The 15,528-nt window shown below is 43.1% G+C and overlaps 1 protein-coding gene across 7 annotated transcripts in view; it reads right to left on the bottom strand.

Annotated features, from left to right (window-relative positions):
- The window catches only part of LOC139379075 (uncharacterized), a 62,652-nt gene that overhangs the window by 35,535 nt on the left and 11,589 nt on the right, over window positions 1-15,528 (bottom strand). For 5 of the 7 annotated variants that reach the window (XM_071121840.1, XM_071121842.1, XM_071121843.1 and 2 more), the window contains exons 2-7: window positions 8,255-8,312; window positions 7,368-7,463; window positions 7,209-7,262; window positions 6,792-6,973; window positions 5,844-5,992; window positions 4,958-5,017 (exon numbers count right to left, since the gene is read on the bottom strand). In XM_071121840.1, coding sequence (XP_070977941.1) covers window positions 4,958-5,017; window positions 5,844-5,992; window positions 6,792-6,973; window positions 7,209-7,262; window positions 7,368-7,463; window positions 8,255-8,312 — 599 coding nt within the window. The remainder of the gene's footprint in view (window positions 1-4,957; window positions 5,018-5,843; window positions 5,993-6,791; window positions 6,974-7,208; window positions 7,263-7,367; window positions 7,464-8,254; window positions 8,313-15,528) is intronic. The other 2 variants (XR_011628364.1, XM_071121845.1) reach the window with 1 other exon arrangement.

The following is a 15,528-nucleotide window of genomic DNA, read 5'->3' as shown; positions in this document are numbered from 1 at the left end:
AAAAATGTGATCATATTACTCCAGTGCTAGCCTCTCTACACTGGCTTCCTGTCAAAGCAAGGGCTGATTTCAAGGTTTTACTGCTAACCTACAAAGCATTACATGGGCTTGCTCCTACCCATCTCTCTGATTTGGTCCTGCCGTACATACCTACACGTACGCTACGGTCACAAGACGCAGGCCTCCTAATTGTCCCTAGAATTTCTAAGCAAACAGCTGGAGACAGGGCTTTCTCCTATAGAGCTCCATTTTTATGGAACGGTCTGCCTACCCATGTCAGAGACGCAAACTCGGTCTTAACCTTTAAGTCTTTACTGAAGACTCATCTCTTCAGTGGGTCAGTTGATTGAGTGTAGTCTGGCCCAGGATTGGGAAGGTGAACGGAAAGGCTCTGGAGCAACGAACCGCCCTTGCTGTCTCTGCCTGGCCGGTTCCCCTCTTTCCACTGGGATTCTCTGCCTCTAACCCTATTACAGGGGCTGAGTCACTGGCTTACTGGGGCTCTCTCATGCCGTCCCTGGAGGGGGTGCGTCACCTGAGTGGGTTGATTCACTGATGTGGTCATCCTGTCTGCGTTGGCGCCCCCCCCCCCCCTTGGGTTGTGCCGTGGCGGAGGTCTTTGTGGGCTATACTCAGCCTTGTCTCAGGATGGTAAGTTTGTGGTTGAAGATATCCCTCTAGTGGTGTGGGGGCTGTGCTTTGGCAAAGTGGGTGGGGTTATATCCTTCCTGTTTGGCCCTGTCCGGGGGTGTCCTCGGATGGGGCCACAGTGTCTCCTGACCCCTCCTGTCTCAGCCTCCAGTATTTATGCTGCAGTAGTTTATGTGTCGGGGGGCTAGGGTCAGTTTGTTATATCTGGAGTACTTCTCCTGTCCTACTCGGTGTCCTGTGTGAATCTAAGTGTGCGTTCTCTAATTCTCTCTCTTTCTTTCTCTCTCTCGGAGGACCTGAGCCCTAGGACCATGCCCCAGGACTACCTGACATGATGACTCCTTGCTGTCCCCAGTCCACCTGGCCGTGCTGCTGCTCCAGTTTCAACTGACTTGAGCCCTAGGACCATGCCCCAGGACTACCTGACATGATGACTCCTTGCTGTCCCCAGTCTACCTGACCGTGCTGCTGCTCCAGTTTCAACTGTTCTGCCTTATTATTATTCGACCATGCTGGTCATTTATGAACATTTGAACATCTTGGCCATGTTCTGTTATAATCTCCACCCGGCACAGCCAGAAGAGGACTGGCCACCCCACATAGCCTGGTTCCTCTCTAGGTTTCTTCCTAGGTTTTGGCCTTTCTAGGGAGTTTTTCCTAGCCACCGTGCTTCTACACCTGCATTGTTTGTTGTTTGGGGTTTTAGGCTGGGTTTCTGTACAGCACTTTGAGATATCAGCTGATGTACGAAGGGCTATATAAATACATTTGTTTTGATTTGACTGTCAGGGTCCAGACCCGGAGCCATGTGGCCCTCAGAAAGACAGTCAGGGTCCAGAGCTGGGTCACTCTGGAAGCCAGTAAAATTGCAAGCGTTAATTCAACTTCTAGGGAGTCAAATTGAACACTATTTTGGTGTTTATATGCTCCCAACCCTATTTTGTGTTATGAGGGTGGTTTGCAATGTGATATCCAATCACTTTTCCATCACTCACAACTTGCATTTAAAATGCCGGAGAGTAGGTTAGAGTATATACTACAAGAAGACTACCTCCACCAACAACTAACTGATGCTATGAATCCAACCACTTAGAGATTTGATTAGTTTAGAAAAATGTGCGTTTCTTATCCTTGTGGAGCTCAAGATAAAAAACAATCATTGCACATGCGAAAACACAGATATTGAAACAAACCTGCAACAGAGCATTCTGGGAAATATGCCAACATCTGTGGATAACGTCATAGATTTACTAGTACTCCGACCATTACGGAGAAAATACAGAAAATACATTGTCATTAAGCTTGGCTAAATGTTCTCAAAAAAAGAACATGCTTTCTCTGAAAACTAGCCTAAATAAAATAAAGCACTCAACAACTAAACTACTCCACATAGAAATCAGGCAAAGAAGCATTCCTCTAGTGTGTCCAAAAATCTCCCTGAACAGCCCTATTAACTGCGACCTCACTTCCCTAGCAACAGTCATGACAGGAAGTAAATGGACCAACGCCAGAAACCATAAAATATGTCACCGCTTTGATGAACAAATTCACTGCGAGTTAGGACAGTTGCTATGGAAATTAGGCAGTCGCCCCTGGCAACCTCGGCAATAAACTTTCAACGGCTAGCATTTCGGTCCGTGGAGAAAATAATTATTCCAGACCTGTGTATGTCTCAAGGTAATTCAGCACATTTAGTTCATTCGTCCAGGAATCTGTCAACGTGTTTTTCTCAATCTTGCTGTGGCTAAACTGTTTTCAACAGCAGGGGGTGCCTCAGACCATAGACAGTTACATTATATAACTAGTCTGAGGCCCCTTTAATGTCTTCCCATGAGCCAGAATTCCCAAACAACAAATGCCGCTCTCAATTTCTCAGAACTCTCTCTCTTCTCTTTAAAGCAATCAACCTTTAATCATTTATCAAATGGCAAACAAATATTCTACCTGATGTACTAGTTAAAGCTATGCACAGAATCAAACATGCGGGCATTCACCTCCTTGAATAAAAGCTGCAACTTGACTATTTACTTATTAAAATAGGTGTGGTCTATGATTCAAAATCACAGTGATAAGACCGTGAGTCAGTCAGTCTGTTTGCCAGTACCTGAGCCAGCGGCAGGCTGGAAGATTTCTGGCAGTGCAGGTGGGTAGGAGCAGACAAAGGCTGGCACTTGGTAGACATAGGGGGAGGGTCGTGCCGGGTGAGTGGTGCCCTCGGGGTCGGTGTTGAGTCGGGAGGCAGGGGCGGGAGGCGGGGCAGAGGGGTCAAGGGGTACGGGCAGAGGGGGGTGTGACAGGAGTGAGACGGTAGAGACAGTGCCAAATGAGCTACTCCAATCTATCTCACTGGCAGCTGGGTGAAAGAGATGAGGGCGGGGTGGGAGGAGAGATGATGGGGAGAAAGAGGGAGGCAGGGTGGGGTCAGAGATGAGGGTGGGGTAAGAGGAGAGATGATGGGCAGAAAGAGGGAGGTGGGGTCAGAGATGAGGGCGGGGTGGAAGGGGAGGTGATGGGCAGAAAGAGGGTGGGGGGGTGGAGGTGATGGGGTGGGAGAAGAGGTGGAGCAGCAGATAGGAAGGAGGAGAGATGCAGGAGAGAACAGAAGAGAAAGTAGAGACAAAGTGTTGTAGAGATATACAGGTATCAGACATTAAAAGAGGTGAAATGCAGTTGAGGAAGAGGGTTCCAGAGAAAAGAGAGGAGGGAAAATGAGACCAGCAGGGAAGGGGAAGTGAGAAAAGGAAAGAGGGGAAGAATGAAAGTAGATAAGAAATGGATAGGGATTGTACTCAGATACTCATCCCAGACATTCAAACGGTACAGTTGCTCAAATAAATGTTTTCTCTCACTGTAACTCTTCATTATAAATGACTACATCCTAGTCCCATCCCAACAAACCAGGGACCAGAATTCCTGGTCAGGCCCCAGTATTCAGTTCCACAGTTTAATTATAGTACATTTGATACTTGATAGGAATTTAAAAGGAAAAGGTGAGCTCTTATGGGTGTAGGATACTTTAGGAATCCATATTGTGTAACTATAAAGATTAACACGTAAGACTTATCGTATCACTTCAAACAGTTATTGAAACGACTACTAATTTGTTTACTTACACTACCGTTCAAAGGTTTGGGGTCACTTAGAAATGTCCTTGTTTTTGAAAGAAAAGCATGTTTTAGTCTGTTAAAATAACATCAAATTGATCAGAAATACAGTGTAGACATTGTTAATGTTGGAAATGACTATTGTAGCTGGAAACTGCTGATTTTTAATGGAATATCTACATAGGTGTACAGAGGCCCATTATCAGCAACCATCACTCCTGTGTTCCAATGGCATGTTGTGTTAGCTAATCCAAGTTTATCATTTTAAAAGGCTAATTGATCATTAGAAAACCCTTTGGCCATTATGTTAACACAGCTGAAAACTGTTGTTCTGATTAAAGAAGCAATACAACTGGCCTTCTTTAGACTAGTTGAGTATCTGGAGCATCAGCATTTGTGGGTTTGATTACAGGCTCAAAATGGCAAGAAACAAATAACTTTCTTCTTAAACTCGTCAGTCTATTCTTGTTCTGAGAAATGAAGGCTATTCCATGCGAGAAATTTTCAAGAAACTGAAAATCTCATACAACGCTGTGTACTACTCCCTTCACAGAACAGCATAAACTGGCTCTAACCAGAATAGAAAGAGGAGTGGGAAGCCCCGGTGCCCAACTGAGCAAGAGGACAATTATATTAGAGTGTCTAGTTTGAAAAACAGATGCCTCACAAGTCCTCAACTGGCAGCTTCATTAAATAGTACCCGCAAAACACCAGTCTCGACGTCAACAGTGAAGAGGCGACTCCGGGATGCTGGCCTTCTAGGCAGAGTTGCAAAGAAAAAGCCATATCCCAAACTGGCCAAAAAAAATAAAAGATTAAGATGGGCAAATGAACACAGACACTGGACAGAGGAAGATTGGAAAAAGTGTTATGGACAGACAAGTTTGAGGTACATGTACTGCCTTGTAGAGAGTATCTGATTTAATGATTTAACATGAGAATGTAATGAGGTATACAACTTCATTTGACACCTCATTGGCTAATATCCATTGGGTTTAATAAATATGATTAATCAAACCATACAAATGATGTGAATAGTTTGATGATCAATATTTAGATAAATGCTTATAACACATAAATATTAACATTTCAAATGAGGGATGGGATGTTATATAGGAGGAGAGGGGATAGGACCAGAGCCAGGGAAAAGATCCAATCAGGATTCATAGGAGGCGGGAGCAGGGGCAGAAACAGGAAGTTACCTGTGGGCTCTGGGTCAATCACAGGCCTCCATGCCTGATCACGTATTCTTCTCGTGGGTGCTTTCAGAGTTGAAGAAAGGGAAGGAAGGAAGAGAAGGAAGGAAGGGAAGGAAAGGAAGGAAGGAAAGAAGGGAAGGGAAGGAAGGGAAGGAAGGAAGGAAAGGAAGGAAGGAAGGAAGGAAGGAAGGAAGGAAAGGAAAGGAAAGGAAGGAAGGAAGGAAGGAAGGAAGGAAGGAAGGAAGGAAGGAAGGAAGGAAAGGGAAGGGAAGGAAAGGAAAGGAAAGGAAGGAAGGAAGGAAGGAAGGAAGGAAGGAAGGAAGGAAGGAAGGAAGGAAGGAAGGAAGGAAGGAAGGAAGGAAGGGGAAAATATTAGGAAGGAAAGGATATTGATTTATTACGGAAAGGGAAGCTTGGCGTGGAAAGAGATTTGGCGTGGAAAGAGATTTGGCGTGGAAAGAGATTTGCTTGGCATTCCTACATTCGAAAGGGAAAATGTATAGGAGGGCAATTGTGAGTTCCTACTGGGCAACCATAGTTGAGACATTACGTGTGAGGCTGGAGAGTGGAGCAATATGCCATGCAGGTGTATTGAGCAATGTTTTCAAACATTAAACCCTTCAAATCTGTCACACCTCAGAAGGCTGGCAAACATATGCAAAGTAAGCATCTCCTATGGCAGTTTTGTTTACCTGTGAGATGGAGTGGATAAGTGGGCTTTTGTTTTCCGGTGTGCATGCAGGGTTAGTACTGTACAAAGCTACTGTGTTTATCAGTGTCAAGACCAGTGCATTTTGAGTGTCTCGGTCTCATACACATTCTTCTCCGTCTTGACTCGATCCTGGAATGCGAGAGCTGAATGACTTGTCATTTGTGTCGAGACCCCTACCTGTGACGGGAGTGGCGGAGCCCATGCCGGCTCCGATGCTGACCCTCCTCTCGCCCTCCTCCTCGTCACTATCGTTGAAGTCGTCCAGGTTGCCGATGTCACTCTGCTTCAGGCTCATCAGACTGGCCAGACTCTGCATGTCCTCATCTCTGTTGGATTACAAAGGAAGAAGCCTTGTATTATAACTCATCCAGAAACAGTAATACTGTCTAATTGACTGTATATGACTAATCATTAAACACCATTAACTGACTATAACATTACAGGTCAGTAATAAACTCAAAAGGTTATACGCCATCACAAAGCTTTGTTTTTTTAACAGTAAGCGTTGTTTTTTTTAACGGTAAGCTTTGTTTTTTTAACGGTAAGCGTTGTTTTTTTAACGGTAAGCTTTGTCGAGAGACCGTTGACTCAAGGCCTTTTCTACTTCACATAATGTGGTAAACCATTTAGTATCTCAATCTCTGTCTACTTGACATAATACGGTAAGCATTTTAGTAGCCAAGGGACTTGACATAATACGATAAGCATTTTAGTAGCCAAGGGACTCGACATAATACGGTAAGCATTTTAGTAGCCAAGGGACTCGACATAATACAATAAGCATTTTAGTAGCCGAGGGACTCGACATAATACGGTAAGCATTTTAGTAGCCGAGGGACTCAACATAATACGGTAAGCATTTTAGTAGCCGAGGGACTCGACATAATACGGTAAGCATTTTAGTAGCCGAGGGACTCGACATAATACGGTAAGCATTTTAGTAGCCGAGGGACTCGACATAATACGGTAAGCATTTTAGTAGCCGAGGGACTCGACATAATACAGTAAGCATTTTAGTAGCCGAGGGACTCGACATAATACGGTAAGCATTTTAGTAGCCTAGGGACTCGACATAATACGGTAAGCCTGTGATAAGCATGACTGATTAGATAAATGGCAACTCACGTGGCCTTGCCCTCTTTGAGGAAGACGCAGGTCAAGGTCAGTTTGAGTGTGGCTTCCACCACCTTCACAGATAGGGGCTTGGGCTTCAGCGTCAGGTCATACTGGGCAGGGGTGGCGCTGGCAAACTTCTTCATGTTGACGTCCACCGACGCCAGCACCTTCCTGTGGCCCTTGTTAGTCTCCTGGGAGGCAAAGGTCAGGGGTTAACTCAGGCTTTCCTACTGATGCTGTTTAAATCCAATACTTTGGTATATCCAAGAGGATTTTTCCCCCCTAAACTGTATTAAGGCTTAAACCCAGGAAATGTTTTTGTTGCATGCACTTTAAACACTCCATGTACTGTATGTGTGTTTTGACTCAAAATTCTAATTGATAGAAACATCTATTCATGCCACCACATCAGACAAAAAGACTCACATTCTCAATGATGAATGTCCAGTCCTTGTCTTCAAATTCATCTGCAGTCGGGTCCTAAAAGAAGAACGATTCTGAGAATAAGGAAACATGTTTTGTCCATCCAAACACAGATTCATCCCAATCATTTGCACATATCTTTCCAGGGGTGAGTTTCCATACCTTGAAGAGTGTGACGGTGATGTCCAGGTTTTCGGGCACCTGCCACACCACCGTGCCCCTGTAGGGGTTCTTGATGCCAGGCTGCCACCCATGCAGCTGAGGAAATGGGGTAAATATCAAGCCAGGGAAAGGATCTGATAACACGCTGACTGGGGGAACCCAGTCATACCTATGAATTGTACTGTATACTGAATAAGTCACGTGTGGCTTGTAGAGTGTTGAACGTGATAAATAATGAACACATTGTGACTATAAGCAACTGAGCCTTAAAGCTTGCACTAGGTCACTTTTTGGGCGACCTGACCAAATTCACATAGAAATGGGAGTTATAGATCTGTCATTCTCATTGAAAGCAAGTCTAAGAAACGGTAGATCTCTTCTATGTGCGATATTTCTATGCTTCCCGTCTTTTCCTTTTGTTCTTGTACACCAGCTTCAAACAGCTGGAAATACAATATTTTTGGTTACGGAAAAGATATTTCACAGCGGGTTTAGATGGTACAATAATTCCCTACACTACAGTTGCTTATTTTGTCACATAAACTGAAATAAGGCCAACTATTGGCGTTTTAGCAACCAGGAAATGGCGGAGTGATTTCTGCATAGTGCACCTTAAATGTGATGTGATTAATGAAGCAATTACTGTGATGAATAAAGCCAGAATGATTTATGTCTGAACTCAAAACATACCACACTTCTATGTATACATGGTTCCATTTCCTCAAACACCAGAAAATCTGACCTTTCACCTTATAGGCTACACACCCTCAGGTAGGCTACATACATTAGGGGCCTTATCACACTTTATCGTGATGACAAGTGCTAGACAAACAGGCCTACATATGTCACTAGTCTACTTGTTGAATGAAGTTCCTTCCCCATATTACCTTGGTGCAATTTCTCCGGTTTCTCCTGCTCCATACTACTCTCAGTTTGTCTGGCTGCCTGAAAGTAACAAAAACACAGAGAACAATGAAGTTCACATAATAAGCATTGTACATACATACACACTGTAACAGCACACACATACACACTGTATCAGCACACATACACACTGTATCAGCACACATACACACTGTAAGAGCACACACACACACTATCAGCACACATACACACTAACAGCACACACACACACTGTATCAGCACACATACACACACTGTAACAGCACACACACACACTGTATCAGCACACATACACACTGTAACAGCATACATACACACTGTAACAGCACACATACACAATGTATAAGCACACATAAGCATTGTATAAGCATACATTAACAATGTTAAAGTAAGCCTCCCATCGCAGTGCTAGCTGAGATTCTGGGTTCGAGCCCAGGCTCTGTCGCAGCCGGCCGCAACCGGGAGGCCCACGGGGCGGCGCACAATTGGCCCAGCGTCGTCCGGGTTAGGGAGGGTTTGGCCGGCAGGGATATCCTTGTCTCATCGTGCACTAGCGACTCCTGTGGCGGGCCGGGCGCAGTGCACGCTGACCAGATGCACGGTGTTTCCTCCGACACATTGGTGCGGCTGGCTTCCGGGTTGGATGGGCACTGTGTCAAGAAGCAGTGCAGCTTGGTTGGGTTGTGTTTCGGAGTACGCATGGTTCTCGACCTTCGCCTCTCCCGAGTCCTCAAGGGAGTTGCAGCGATGAGACAAGTCTGTAACCACTAACAATTGGATACCACAAAATTGGGGAGAAAAAGGGGGTAAAAAAATACAATGTCTGAACATACATTAACATTGTTAACAAAAATACTCTGATTTTTCTGCCAATTCTCACTTAATTGAGAGGAAGTATGTTTGATGTGCTTTTTACATGAGCATCTTTCAGAAAATCATGAGGCGATTTTAGGCCCTTTTTAGACATATACTGTTGACCTACAATACTCTACAAGTGCATCAAATGTCTAGTGGGCTCTCTGCTACATTTTATGACCACCACCAACACAGCTGAATGGGAAAATGGATTCAATGGGACCTCCCTCTGCTGGTGATTTGCTGAATGGAGGGCTGTGATGTCAATTTCTAATGTAGAAAAAAAGTAGCAGAAAGCACACTCTGTATATTTGATGTGTTTGAAGAGTATTCCAAACAATATGTCTCAAATTAACAACATAAAAAAAGAGTACTTTTGAGATATTAATATTTGTAATGTTGAATAAATTAATGTGTATATTTATTTTCTCACAATATAGACATACTCCATATTTTAAAACACACTATTAGGAGTATAATGACAATGTGTTAGTATCATGTACGGTTCGCAGATTATTGGGTCTTACAGGAAGCAGGGAGGGTATAGGTCTGAAAAAGAGCCTAAGTTGGCCATGATTTTCCCAAAAATGGTTTGTAAAAACGATGTTAAACATCCTTCCTCCCAATTAAGTTTCTATGTGAGAATTACCACAACAATCTGAGATATCCCCCCCAAAACAATTCCGGCCATGCTGGTGTGGAATCGCTGGTGTGGATATCCTACTGGGCACACACACACAGGTTGAATCAATGTTGTTTCAACCAGTGACTTTGAACCAATATCATCTGTGCCCTGAGGGATCAGTGTTTCCTTTGAAAATGCAGTATTTGATTACCTAACCCACTTCAGGTAATAATAGATATACATTTATTTAACTAGGCAAGTCAGTTAACAACAAATTCTTATTTTCAATGACAGACTAGGAACAGTGGGTTAACTGCCTTGTTCAGGGGCAGAACGACAGATTTGTACCTTGTCAGCTCAGGGATTCAAACTTGCAACCTTTCGGTTATTAGTCCAACGCTCTAACCACTAGGCTACCTTGCATTCTTCATATATACCACATACTGGGGTATTTGGAAAAAGCCACAGGGTGATTTTCAATACCGTCAAAACAATTTATTTGAAGTTGTTCAATAAATGTGAATATTTATCTGCAGTCAATTTGTGCAATACATTAGGAGATAAAGCAGATTGCGCTCTTCATTTCACCTGTCACATTATTTTACATTATGAAGCTTACCGTAGTTCCCCAGAACAGTTGAGCCAGTCACATTATTTTACATTATGAAGCTTACTGTAGTTCCCCAGAACAGTTGAGCCAGTCACATTATTTTACATTATGAAGCTTACTGTAGTTCCCCAGAAAAGTTGAGCCAGTCACATTATTTTACATTATGAAGCTTACTGTAGTTCCCCAGAACAGTTGAGCCAGTCACATTATTTTACATTATGAAGCTTACCGTAGTTCCCCAGAACAGTTGAGCCAGTCACATTATTTTACATTATGAAGCTTACCGTAGTTCCCCAGAACAGTTGAGCCAGTCACATTATTTTACATTATGAAGCTTACCGTAGTTCCCCAGAACAGTTGAGCCAGTCACATTATTTTACATTATGAAGCTTACCGTAGTTCCCCAGAACAGTTGAGCCAGTCACATTATTTTACATTATGAAGCTTACCGTAGTTCCCCAGAACAGTTGAGCCAGTCACGTTATTTTACATTATGAAGCTTACCGTAGTTCCCCAAAACAGTTGAGCCAGTCACATTATTTTACATTATGAAGCTTACCGTAGTTCCCCAGAACAGTTGAGCCAGTCACATTATTTTACATTATGAAGCTTATCGTAGTTCCCCAGAACAGTTGAGCCAGTCACATTATTTTACATTATGAAGCTTACCGTAGTTCCCCAGAACAGTTGAGCCAGTCACATTATTTTACATTATGAAGCTTACCGTAGTTCCCCAGAACAGTTGAGCCAGTCACATTATTTTACATTATGAAGCTTACCGTAGTTCCCCAGAACAGTGGAGCCTGTCACATTATTTTACATTATGAAGCTTACCGTAGTTCCCCAGAACAGTTGAGCCAGTCACATTATTTTACATTATGAAGCTTACCGTAGTTCCCCAGAACAGTTGAGCCAGTCACATTATTTTACATTATGAAGCTTACCGTAGTTCCCCAGAACAGTTGAGCCAGTCACATTATTTTACATTATGAAGCTTACCGTAGTTCCCCAGAACAGTTGAGCCAGTCACATTATTTTACATTATGAAGCTTACCGTAGTTCCCCAGAACAGTTGAGCCAGTCACATTATTTTACATTATGAAGCTTACCGTAGTTCCCCAGAACAGTTGAGCCAGTCACATTATTTTACATTATGAAGCTTACTGTAGTTCCCCAGAACAGTTGAGCCAGTCACATTATTTTACATTATGAAGCTTACTGTAGTTCCCCAGAACAGTTGAGCCAGTCACGTGTTTGTTTGTAAATAGCACAACTGGAGAAAGCCAGAGCTGCTGAGTTCATAAAGTTCTATATCTATCAGCGAGTCTGTTGTTCAGCGTACATGAGGTGATGAAGTTATTCAATTCACTACTAAATGTTTGCCATCAGATATCTTATAATGTCTTTCTGCCAGAAGTCAAAATAACTCTGCATGAGTTATCTGTACAGTTGCCATTTTTTCCCTGTGCTTCCGACTAAGGTTTTCTTTTCTCCTCTCTTCTTCTCCCCTCTGCTCCACGTACTTCCTTCAGAAAAGCATGCATAACAACTTTGTTCATTTGCACAATTTATATCGTTCCCTTTCACTTGTAAATGTCCACACTTACCGAAAATGAGATTTATTAACTTCTAGCTATGCTTGGATAACTTTGAGCCGTCTTTGCAATTAGTTTATGTTCGTTTTCTTATGTGATTTCGCTATTAGTTTGTGAAAATGTTATCAGCATTCTGGTATTAGAGGACCAATGGGCTTTTCTTGCCTTTTTAGCACCACCTTGTGCTCTACACCCGTAATACCGTAAATCCCCGGGATGAGAGAAGGACGGTATGACGAAATTTATATCTGGATACCGCCCAAGCCTAGCCTGAGGTATTCAAATTGTGTACAGTGCATAGGAAGATACCGGTACTATAGCACAGAATAACTATCAGGACAGAGCTCTCAGTGTATCCTCTGTTCCTTCCTTCTGGTCACAGCATGACACAAACATGCTGCATGTAAGCACATACTATGAACAGTATTCACACCCCTTTATTTTTCCACATTTTGTTGTGTTAAGGCCTTAATTTAAAAATGATTAAAAAAATAAAAAAATGTGACTGGCATACAATACCCCATATAATGTGAAAGTGGAATTACGTTTTGCAAATTAATATAATATTTAGAAGCCAATAGTCAATAAGTATTCAACCCCTTTGTTATGCTAAGTCTAAATAAATCCAGGAGTCAAAATTTGCTTAACAAGTTGCATGGACTCCCTCTGTGTGCAATAATAGTGTTTAACATGATTTTTGAATGCCTACCTCATCACTTTACCCCACACACACAATTATCTGTACAATCGAGCCGTGAATTTCAAACACAGATTCAACCACAAAGACCAGGGAGGTTTTCTAATGCCTCACAAAGAAGAGCACTTCTTCTTTTAAAAAAGCAGACATTGAATATCCCTTTGAGCATGGTGAAGTTATTAACTATACTTTGGGTGGTGTATCAATAAACCTACGCACTACAAAGTTACAGGGGTCTTTCCTAACTCAGTTACTGGAGAGGAAGGAAACCACTCTGGGATTTCACCATGAGGCCAATGTTGACTTTAAAATAATTACAGTTTAATGGTTGTGATAGGAGAAAACTGAGGATGGGTCAACAACATTGTAGTTACTCCACAATATTAACCTAATTGACAGAGTGAAAAAAGGAAGAAATACAAATATTTCTAAACATGCATCCTGTTTGCAACAAGGCACTAAAGTAGTACTGCAAAAAATGTGGAAAAGCAATTCACTTTGGGGAAAATCAATACAACACATTACTGAGTACCACCCTCCATATTTGGAAGTATAGTGGTGGCTGCATCATCTTATGTTTATGCTTGTAATTGTTAAGGACTGGGGAGTTTTTCAGGATAAAACATTTACAGAATGGCGCTAAGCACAGGCATAATCCTAAAGGAAAACCTGGTTCAGTCTGCTTCCACCAGACACTGGGAGATTAATTCAACTTTCATCAGGACGATAACCTCAAGCACAAGGCCAAATCTACACTGGAGTTGCTTACCAAGAAGACAGTGAGTGGTCGAGTTACAGTTTTGACTTAAATCTGCTTGAAAATCTATGGCAAGATTTGAAAATGGTTGTCTACCTATGATCAACCACCAATTTGACAGAGCTTGAAAATAACAATTGGCAAATATCGTACAAATCTAGGTGTTCAAAGCTCTTACCAAGAATGGCTCACAGCTATTCATTTTGAATTCAGGCTGTAACACAACAAAATGTGGACTAAGTCGAGGGTTTATGAATACCCCCCCCCCTTAAAGTGATTGGAATTAAGGAACACTGAGATAAGCTTAAGGAATGACCCGTTGGCCTTCTCTCAAATACCAACACACATCTGTCTGCTGCGTAAACACAAGAGAAGGAGGGGAAGCGTCAGCCATCTTGTGAGACTCTGTTCAGGGCTATAACTCAGGGTTTCCCAAACTTGGTCCCGCCCCCGAGTGCACGTTTTGGTTTTTGCCCTAGCACGACACATCTGATTGAAATATTCAAAGCTCTAACTAACAGACTGAGTATAGAATGAACTCCACAATGGGATCAACATCAACAAACTAACTATAGCCTGAGTGTCAAAGAGGATGCCTCCTCTGGTTGCTTCTGCTATGTTCAGCAGGTCCCACTGTAGCAAAAACTTTCTAAAACATCATCATTGGACACGTTTGGGGTAGGTAGAACCTCCATGTTACACTCCATGTTTCACACCTCCTTGCTCCCTACTGAACAAATCTCAGTTTGGGCATGTTTTTTTTTCTCACTTGTGCAATTACAGTCCTCAGGGCCATATTACTGGAGGGTGTGGTCCCTAGCAACCGTCAGGCCACAATACTTCACCTTGTCTCCAACAGCTGCGGCCATCTACCTCCTACCTGTACGTCACACAAAGATGGTTGTCTACCAACAGACCTATTCTAGACAAGATCAGCTATTATGTAATCCTAGAAGAGATTCGTTTTGTGGATGTGAAATAACCTAGTGCCATGTTGTTGACCTTTTTTCATCTCCCAATAACAAGAACCAATAGTGAGAGTCGGCAAGATAGTCAGTCCGGACGACTCTGACAGAAAACAAGCAACAGGCTATTTGCATGTGGAAATGTAACAGAATGCACTCTTATGTCTTCTTAGTACGCTAGAATGAACATAGGTTCTTAAAAGTTGAACTGCCTGTGAGTAACTAACTACTTGTTTGCTGGCTGAGGATGAGAGAAGTAGGGAGGTAGAGAGTAAGGGTAGAGTAAACAGTATGACTGGACGGGATGGGCCTCTCTCATGTTGCAGGCCAGTTATAGAAGCTGGCAGGATCGGAGAGTAAGGGCAAGGAGGAGGCTGGGGGAAAGGTGAGGTGGTGGGGGGGCCACAGAAATAGACCTGTGGAATGGTGGCGCTTAACCATTAGGTTAACTGCTAACTCACCCACCAGCCAGCCAAATATCAGCCTTCCCCATACACCTGCCAGCCCAATATCAGCCTGCCCCATACATCTGCCAGCCCAATATCAGCCTGCCCAATATCAGCCTGCCCCATACACCTGCCAGCCCAATATCAGCCTGCCCCACACACCTGCCAGCCAAATATCAGCCTGCCTCACACAACGCCAGCCAAATATCAGCCTGCCCCACACAACGCCAGCCAAATATCAGCCTTCCCCATACACCTGCCAGCCAAATATCAGCCTTCCCCATACACCTGCCAGCCAAATATCAGCCTGCCTCACACAACGCCAGACAAATATCAGCCTGCCTCACACAACGCCAGACAAATATCAGCCTGCCCCACACAGGCGCTCTAGAGTTGTTACAAACCACAGTCTACCTTTGGGGATGTATTGTACGGTTTCTGAACTTTTCTAGAGACAATATTATATAAGAGGTGCCGGTAATCAAGCAGTAGAACATTTTAGGACCTGCCCAACATAAGCACTGATGTGTTGCACAATGAAGTTACCTAATTGGGAAATACATGAGACGTAATGGTCGGTAACTAACCCGAGCTTACCACTGACTGACCTGTCACCTAATTGGGTCACTCAACATGCTGATGCCACTGAAACAAGTGTTTACAGGGGTAGTTATACCAAGTAGCCTAAGGGAAATAACCATAATTGTG

This window comes from Oncorhynchus clarkii, chromosome 21, assembly GCF_045791955.1.
Source record: "Oncorhynchus clarkii lewisi isolate Uvic-CL-2024 chromosome 21, UVic_Ocla_1.0, whole genome shotgun sequence".
Lineage (NCBI taxonomy): Eukaryota > Metazoa > Chordata > Actinopteri > Salmoniformes > Salmonidae > Oncorhynchus > Oncorhynchus clarkii.
The sequence above is the reverse complement of the archived record's forward strand: the minus strand, read 5'-3'. Positions and strand labels throughout refer to the sequence as shown.